Source organism: Gossypium hirsutum, chromosome A06, assembly GCF_007990345.1.
Source record: "Gossypium hirsutum isolate 1008001.06 chromosome A06, Gossypium_hirsutum_v2.1, whole genome shotgun sequence".
Taxonomy (NCBI): domain Eukaryota; kingdom Viridiplantae; phylum Streptophyta; class Magnoliopsida; order Malvales; family Malvaceae; genus Gossypium; species Gossypium hirsutum.
This window is the reverse complement of record NC_053429.1, coordinates 33,731,884-33,741,822: the sequence shown is the minus strand read 5'-3', so window position 1 is coordinate 33,741,822 and position 9,939 is coordinate 33,731,884. Positions and strand designations below refer to the sequence as shown.

General features: G+C 32.1%; 1 protein-coding gene across 1 annotated transcript; it reads left to right on the top strand.

Moving 5' to 3' along the window:
- Positions 1-4,195: 4,195 nt before the first annotated feature.
- Positions 4,196-5,870, top strand: LOC107928714 (protein JINGUBANG). Its single transcript, XM_016859978.2, has one exon. The coding sequence runs from the start codon at positions 4,333-4,335 to the stop codon at positions 5,701-5,703; it is 1,371 nt and encodes a 456-aa protein (XP_016715467.1). The 5' UTR covers positions 4,196-4,332; the 3' UTR covers positions 5,704-5,870.
- Positions 5,871-9,939: the final 4,069 nt, after the last annotated feature.

Below are 9,939 nucleotides of genomic sequence, written 5' to 3'. Positions count from 1 at the left end.
CACCGAAGCAAGGTCGTATATTCTTCCACGGTGGGCACCAAGTCCACTTTTCCAAAAGTGAAACAACTGTAAGCAGGATTCCAAAACTGGGCTAGGGCTCGGAATAAATGCTTGTCCACTTTGACACCAAGTAAGTAAGGCAAGTCCCCGTAGTCACGGTAAAACATCTGCTTGGTCCCGTCGTCCCATTGATCCCATATTTCCTTCATTTCTCGAAGATCATTTTGGATTACGCTGATACGGGTGAAGTCCCATAACTCTGATACGTACCCTTCTGCAAGACTATCGCCTTTCTCTCTCCACATCGTCTCAGCCCATAATCGTACAGCTGCATTGTCTTCTACTTTATCAAGAAACCTCTTTTCCATGATAAGCTTTCTATCTATACTGAACGTGAATCGACACCTCTTTTGAAATGAAAATGACATGCAACCACAAACAAAGCAAATTAGATCTAGGATTTAAAGTAAACAATAACAAATACAACATCTATTCGGTAAGCACTAGGGTCTGGAATAGCTCTATCTCGGTGGGTTCTTATGGCTTGCTATGTATGGTTTGGTTCTAAAGTAAGGGCACCTGAACCAGCAGATTCCTCGATCCTCACCCATTATAGGCTCATATGGACCGAGTTCAGTTCAGGGGAATACATTTCCCTATGGCCATGCGGAGATGAAAATCTCACGAAGACATAGGTACGGATGTATCCCGGAAGCGATTCACTATCCCATGCGGAGGTGAAAACCTCACGAAGGCGTAGTTTCTCACTCCCACTTAAAAGGTGTGACCAACGGTCATGCAATGGAATGTGCGGAGGTATAAAATAAAATACAGAACACGATAAAAATGTAACTCAAAACAAAAGATGAGAGGATCGTAAATTTAAATCGAATTTTCAACTTTCGACAAAAAGTCAAGAAATAATCAACACGTGGCTTGACTCTCTAATCTCGTCCCAGTGGAGTCGCCAAGCTGTTGACACCATTTTTTGAATGAAAACGGGGTCGACTTGGATAAAAAAAGAATGAAAACGGGAGTCGCCACCGATCCTTTTTGATGAGGTGTGATCGGGTCACCTTGAAAAGTGGTTGTTTTTAATAAACGATTTAATTTTTATTAAAACAAAGATTTTGGTCTGTGAAATTTTAAAAAAAAAACGGGTTCGGGAGTCGGTTACGCACGAGGAAGGATTAGCACCCTCGATACGCCCAAAATTGGTACCTAGTTGATTAATTAGTGTCTTAGTGTCGAAAATTGAAAATTTGAAGGGTTTTAAAAATACGATCCTTAAAAGAAAACTCTGATAACGTGAATTGAAATATAAGATTCTCTTGTTCCGAAGGAATATCACATCCAGCACATTAGGACACGATACCCTAAACCATCGAAACCAAGATCACCTTATAGTTTAATAAAACTATATTTTGAAGCTTTAAGAGGATATTTGGCTGTTTAGTCGAACGAGAAATCGAAACCCAGCACATTAGGGCACGTTTCCTCGATTTTCCAAACGCGAAATATCGCCTTATTTAAAAGTTTAAAAAGGATATTTGGCTATTTGGTCGAACGAGAAATCGAAACCCAGCACGTTAGGGCACGTTTTCTCGATTTTCCAAACGCGAAATATTGCCTTATTTAGAAAAATTTTCCTTTTGATGTTTGGTGTTAATGCTTGACGAAACAATAACGAATACGACAAGGTAAGCAAAGTAAAGTGAGTAACAACAATACAATAGGCAAAATGAAATGACGAGGCGATTACATACACGAAGCATACAAATAAATAAATAGAACTAACATTTAAAAAAGCACAAGTGTACATGAATAAATAAACAAGCACCCAATAACAATGATGACAATAAATACAATTATGTAAAAATGTATATGCATGTATAATTTAAAACCATAAAATAAGAAATATATATATAAATTACAGAATATGAAAACATAGATAAGTATATACGCATATATGAAATCGATAAATATTTAAAAAATGTAAATGTATATTTATATACTTACAAATCGTGATAATATAAGATATATGTATGTGAATTATAAAATATATGAAATATACAAAAAGCATTTTTAAGAGTATAAAATATATAAGTATGTATATGATGTAAAATATGCATAAATATATGTAAGTGTATAAAAATTATGAAGTGTGAAAAAATATGTTTAAATAGGTATAAGTACGTATATCTACATATATATGTAAAAATATAATATTTAAAAAAGGGGGTATATATATATGTGCGTAATATATATAAAATTATAATATAATGTTAAAATATTCACATAATATACATAATAATAGTGTTGAAAACATCTATTAATAATAAATACACACTTATATGTATTAAAGATATATTCATAAATATAAAAAACATATACTAATAATCACAATAGTAAAGACAAAAAATGTATACGTAACATAATGCGAAAATATATAAATGTTGTGATATCTAAAACATATACATAAAAATGAAAAAAAATGTATGACGAATAATGCAAAGATATTTGTATGAGATGATGGGAAATATACGAATAGCACGATATTTACAAGTGTATGCCTAATATAATTATAAAAAAATGATATAAATAAATGAATACATGAAAATAATACCATATATACAAAAATACCTATATATATATGTAATGAAATATGTGAACAAATATTAATATTAATGAATATATGATACATGTATATAATAATAGAAACGAAACAAAATATATATATATAGTTAAATATAATACAATAATAATAAAACAACAATGATAATAATATTATATATATAACAATTTATATTTAAAATTGAATTAAACAGCAAAAATATTATGAAATTTAAGGTAAAAAATTGAAGAAGGGATGAGATTGGATTAAAAACCAAATCTCTGGGGCGAATTTTGAAAGAAATTAAAGGAGAATGAACTTATCAGAACGCGCGTTAAACTATGGGGGATCAAATAAATAATTTGTCCAAACACTTGAAACGACACCGTTGGAAGGGGGACTAAATCGCAAAGTGTAATGGATTTCAGGGTCAATTTATAAACAACGAATAACTTAATTGCGAAATATAAAAATGCGGAAGGGCCAATTGCGCAAATAGCCCTTCCGCTCAAAAACACGCGGATCCTACCCTGGTGTGGATCGGGTCGACCCGCCCCACGTCCGAAACGACGTCGTTTTATCATTAAACAGGGGGGACCAAAACGGTGCGTTTTGGTCCCCTATAAAAGCTAAAATTTTTTGAAAAAATTCATTTGAGACCAGGTGAGGGGAAAAAAAAGGAAAGAAAGAGGGAGAGGGAGGGCACGGAGCGATTTCCGGCAAAGGGGGGGGGGGTACCGGACGGCCACCGGAGGCTCGCCGGCGCGGTGGCCGGAAAGGTAAAATTTTTTTTTATTTTTTTTGCTAACTCCCTTTTTTAGATTTATGCTATGTAAAAATATGTAATAGAGAGTTTTTGAACAATAAAAACCTTAGATCTGACTGCCTTTTCTGTTTTTGGTCTTTCTCGCTTGAATCTGCTTTTTTCTTGTATTCTTAAGTAGTATTACAGTTGAAAAATGAAAAGAAAAATCCCTCCGTTCCCATGACAGATTTCGGCTTTTAAAGCCAATATATTTGTTTTGTTCCTTTTGTTTATCATTTTCCCCATCATCGCATGCTTTCTTTGCTGTTGTTTCTGTCTCTGTTGCAGGTGGTGGGCACGGTGGAGCAAGTGGGGGTGTCAGACGCGTGGGGCGTGGTGGACGAGGAGGTGGAGCGGCGGCTGACAATGGTGGGAGCTAGGGCTTGCTGCTGGAATCTTTCAAGCAGATGGGCTGTTAGGGTTTTAAAATTTGGGCTCAGGTAGTTTTAGGATTGGGCTAGGTTGGTTTAGGGTATTGGGCTAGGTTAGTTGGGTTTTGGGTTTATTTTGTAATTGGACTGTTGTTTATTGTTTTAATATTCGGGCCTGGGCATAAAATTGGGCCTTACACAAATAAAAAAGAATCGAAAAATAATTATCCTAATTAAATGTCCAAAAATAGAATTTAAAATTAAATATCAATCAAAATTTTATTTGAAAGAAAATAGATCATCATTATATCTCGAGTTTGATTCACTATATCAAAATATTTTATTATTAAAATAACCGGATTTTTTTCTATATGCAATAGCTTACATCGGATATTTAAGTTGCCTTCTTTAATGGTGCCATTGAGACATACCAATACCCCAACTCACCAAATTTAAGTTGATAACTACACCATCAATGCATCCCTTTATCTCTACCCAAATCATACACGTTTTCACTCTAACTCTCACAATATCCAAGTGCCATGGATTTCTATGGGAGAAATTCTCTTCATGGTTTCATGGATGAAGAAAGCCATCCACCCCAATCACCTCCTCATCACCTTTCCATTAGAACTCGCTTAGATATGTATGACCAAGATCTACAATTCAGCCCCGGAAGACCTTCGAGCCCCCGAGTGAATCCCGCCGTGCACTCGATGTTTCCACCCGGTAGTCCCGAATCTCCGTGGACGCTCTCCCCTCTTCAAACCCCATCCCCGGCTCTCCTCTACCATTGCATCGCTTCTCTTCACCGCCAAGAAGGTAATATCTACTCCATCGCGCTCTCGAAAGGGCTAGCTTTCACCGGCTCGGATAGCAACCGTATCAGGGCATGGAGGCAGCCTGATTGCACTGAACGGGGTTACATCAAAGCGAGTTCGGGCGAAGTTCGGGCCATTTTCGCATACGGTAACATGCTTTTCACCTCGCATAGAGACTGCAAGGTCCGAATTTGGAACTATACGATTTCGGATCATTTCAGGTTCAAGAAAATCACAACCCTCCCTAAAAAGACCTCGTTTCTCATGTTCCCCAAAACAAGCAGCCAACAACACAAAGATTGTATCTCATGCATGGCTTATTACCACACCGAGGGGCTCTTATACACCGGCTCGTACGACAGAACAGTAAAGGCATGGCGGCTGTTGGACAAAAAATGCGTCGACTCATTCGTGGCTCACGAAAGCAATGTGAACGCCATCGTCGTCAAACAAGACGATGGCTGCGTTTTCACTTGCTCCGCCGATGGATCGGTGAAGATATGGCGGAGGGTGTACAGAGAAAACTCCCACACTTTAACCATGACCCTAAAATTCCAACAATCCCCCGTGAATGCCTTGGCCTTAAGCACCACATTCAACAACTGTTTCCTCTACTCGGGCTCATCCGATGGGACAATCAATTTCTGGGAGAAGGAAACAATGTCAGGGAGGTTCAACCACGGCGGGTTCTTACAAGGCCACCGGTTTGCGGTGCTTTGTTTGGCGGCTGTGGAGAAGTTGGTGTTTAGCGGGTCGGAGGATACGACGATTAGGGTGTGGAGACGAGAGGAAGGGAGCTGTTTCCACGAGTGTTTGGCGGTGTTGGATGGTCATCGAGGGCCGGTGAGGTGCTTGGCGGCTTGTTTGGAAGCCGAGAAAATTGTGATGGGGTTTTTGGTTTACAGTGCTAGCTTGGACCAAACGTTTAAAGTGTGGAGGATCAAAGTTATGCCTGAAGAGAAACTGTGTTTCGATATTGGTCCGGCAGATCGAAGTGATTCCAGGACAAAGACGACTATGGAGTACGAGATAAGCCCTGTTTTGTCCCCTTCTTGGGTCGAGAAGAAGCTCCATGGTAATCATTTTCAGTAATTCAATGGTACTTCATTAATCTTTATTTTTTTATTTTTATTTTCCTTGTTTGGTGTGTTTTTTTTTTCCTTCGTGATATTGTACAAACAAAGGTTAGAGAAAAATATAAGGTTAAAATATGTAGTTAATTTTCGTATTTATATAAAATTTAGGATTTGATTCTTATATTTTAAAATTTAATTTTTTTAATTTAAGAATAGTAGTCTAATCCTAATGGTGATTAGTAGTTTCTGATAACACCAATTTTTTTTATAGGAAATGCTAACCAATGAGAGGATTGAAAATTTTAAATTAAAAAAATAAAAAAAGTTTAATATAAATATTTTAAATATAAAGATTAAATCTCAAAATTTATCAAAAAATTAACTGCATATTTTAATTAAAATAAAATTTTCAATTATTTATTTGAAGTCTTGAAGGTAATTTGTTACGGGTTTCGTATAATCTTCGGCATAAGTTCATAAACCAATTATAAATAAAGTTTTTGTGTTTTTGGATTTAGTTTTTATATTATAATTTCTTTACTTTTTTTAAGTATTATAAGTAGTGAAATTACTACAAATAGATTATTTGAATAATCATAAAGTAGAATCAAATCATTACAATACAAATAAACTAAGAATTGGTACAATCTAAGTTAAAGTCAACAAACTAGATTAATTAGATTGAAACTCACAAATAATAACAACTGCATATAATAGAACTCGAAAATTTATTTATATATAAGCACACTTGATAGATTTCAAACATGAACTCAAAACTTCCACTTTTGCCAACTAAGTCAATACCTAATTGTCATTCCGTCATTTTTAACTTCTATGAAACTTGTATTCTCTCCTCTCCCTTTTTTGGTAGAAAAAAATTGAATAGAATCAATTACAAATTAACAAAAATAGGAAGACACTACTATTTAACTGAATCAGATACCCTCTCATTAATCTAGTAAAAATATGGTGAACAAAATTCACTTTATTGGAATCTGATTAATGTCCACTTGCTTCTTTTAATTTTTCTATTTTTTTCAATTTTATTAAATATTTGACGTGGATTATTTCTTAAAAATTTGGTATCACGTGATAAATATACCACATCACCACTTGTTTTGAAAAATAAATCACCACAAATAATTTGATAAAATTCATGAAAATAATAATAATTACATATTAGAAATAGAGGATTAAATATGCTAAAAATGCATAATGATAAACATTTTATCCTCCCCAAACATTTATAATTTATTTTTAATCCCTCAAAAAAAAAAACCATTCCTAATTACTACTTTCTCCAAATCAATTACGAGATTTGAGACCATAAATTTAAGAAGGGTTAGAAGCAAACTTAATATTTGAAGTGATGAAATAGTTTTATTATCTTTACATATTGAAATTTCAATATTGTACTGCTTTACAACAATGTCAAAGAGTTTAAAATTTTTAATATAAATTTTTTTACACTAATTTTTTAACCAATTGTACTGGTTTCAAAATAATTGAGGCAAAGGTGGTCAATAGTTGCATCGATGGTACACAAAGATATTACGAAGGAAGGTGGTGTGAAGAATTCCATATGGCCCCAACTACTTAAAATAAATTACACCATATAATGTTGGCCATATATAGGCATATTAATTTACAGATGCTTGTACCAAAAATTGAAATTTACAGATCCAATCTTGGGCTCACTGTATGAAATAAATAAAGTTAGTTAGTTTTATATGAAATCCAAACTTTTGTAGTAAAGTTAATTAATGGAAAATTTATTCATCTCTTGAATGCCTCTATCACCATGTCCCAGCCTCACCTATCCAACAGAGTATCATTTAAATGGGAAGGGATGGTTGTTTTAGAAAAATATGGATATTACATATACAATAAATATAATTACATGTTATTAGTTATTATTATAAAATATTAATTCAAGTTAAAAGTGATCTAATTTAATTAAAATTTATTGAGCTTAGTTATTAAATAAAATATGAGTCAAATATGTGTACATACTCTAGTAACTAATTTCTAATAGATGATGGGTTGATTAAAAATTAAGGTTAATGTACAAATGTTATATATTAGGGTTATGGTCCCCAAATTACATAGAAATAAATTTTCTAATATCTCATCTTTAGAAAAGGGAGAGACACCTCAAAATTACTTGTGTGTTAATTTGGAAGATTAAAACCATAAGATCAGAAGATTTTAAGAAATTCATGGATTCAGGTACGCTTCTGCATTTAGATTTATTCTTGATAATTTGACATGACAGATCCTGGTTTATAGTTTGTTAAGTTTTTATATAATATATTATTTTATGGTTTTAACAAGTGGCATCCGAGTCTCATTATGTTGAATCATTGAGAACGAGTTGATTCGTTTTTTAAATTTTATGAATTTGATATTTAAATTTGGTGTTTTTGATCATACATATATTAAATTTTTTGAATTTATGTTAAAATTTTAAGGTTTGGTTTTTTAATTTTTAATTTTGGTTATTTCAATTCTCATTGATTTTGGTAATTTTCAATTGAATTTCACATATGTTAGAAATGAAGTTGATAGAAGAATTGGTTTGGTATGAATTACATTGGTGCAATTCATAAGAATTGCTTTGGTTTTTTAATTTTACTTTATGTATGCATGTTAATGTTAATGGAGACAAATATTTTGGTTATAATAATATTATAATTCGCGTATGTATGTATATCATGATTTGTGCAATTGATTTTTTCTCTACAATTACATTGATATACATCTGGTTGAGTTGTAATTAAATGTTTTGGTTAAATTTTGTCTGTCAATGTTTGGGGTTAAGTTTTAGTTATATTATGAGATTAACGTTATGACTTTAATGGATAAACCGGGACATTTATTGTCTTTGTTGCAAGAATTTATAGTTTTTTTTTGTTTTTGTTTTTACTTTTATCATTCAACAGTTTTGGAGTTATATGTAGATGTAAAGTAAGTCGATAATATTTTTTTACTATATGCATATAAATATCAATGAATTTGAGGGAATAATGCATGATTTTATTTTGCATGAATTGAGATTGATTTTAACGGTACAATTATAAACTTTGGTCGAATTAGTTTGGTGAGCATTGTTTTGATGCAAACTGATGTTGATCATGGTATGCATTTAAAGAATTTGGTTTTAGGTTTGGTTCTATAATATTAGGTTTTGTCATCTTATGGTTCCAAATATTTGGTTAAATTATGATGATATGGTTTGTTGTATGAATTGTGGGATATGCCCAACTATTATGATTTTATTTTTGAGATATATTGGCTTGAAAGTATTTTTATGTATTCATGTGAATCTCTATTTAATCATAAATACAATTTTGAATTTACATGGTATATGCATGGTGAGTTTTTCTATTTAATTTTGAATACACGTATATGCGTGAATTGCTTTGGTGTTTTGTCTATACTAAAATTATGAATACATGTGCTTGTTAATTATTTAGCCTTAAATCACTACATTATTTATGTTTGGTTTTGACATATAAGATTTTAGAAAAAAATCAATCAAAGATTAATGTTTTCGATTTTTTATTGCGCTACTTAGATAACCTTATTTTGGGTTATTTTGGGAATCATAATGCAATTAGAAATTTTAATTCTAACCTTTGACTGTTATGAACATTTTAATTTTTAATATTGATATCTTTATATATATTTTAAAATAACTTAACTAAAATAATAAGTTGCCAAAGTGACCTCTGTTATTCAAATTATTTTGTTTTAAAATATAAAAGGTTGTATGTATGTAACTTAAGCTACATTAATATTGATTGGCTCAAAGGAAGGTTAATATTTAACAAAATTACATGTGTAACTGTGGTAATGAACATCTGACCATTATTCAGTTTTACATGTGAGGAATAAATCAACCCAAAGGAAGATTTATTGTTCAACATGTTTTTTATTGTCAAACTTTCATTACTACATTAAGATATAACTTACAATTTAATATTTTTGTCCAAAGATGAAATATTAATGGAGTGCCAGATATCTTAAGATGATGTTTACCTTTATTCAGATTATTTTGGTTTAAATTTGAAATACTCTAAAAAAATAAATTCAGATTTTGACTTTGGGATTTAATTAATGATGTCTAATATTTTAAATAGATTTGTTGAAACAAAATGCCACTAATGTGACATCTTTTGCATAGATTAGTTTATTTAAAATATCAAGATGATTTTATGTTTTTGTAATTCATGTGTTTATTAATTGACCC

Coding starts and splice junctions, on each gene's coding strand:
- LOC107928714 (XM_016859978.2), top strand. CDS start 4,333: ATGGATTTCTATGGGAGAAATTCTCTTCATGGTTTCATGGATGAAGAA.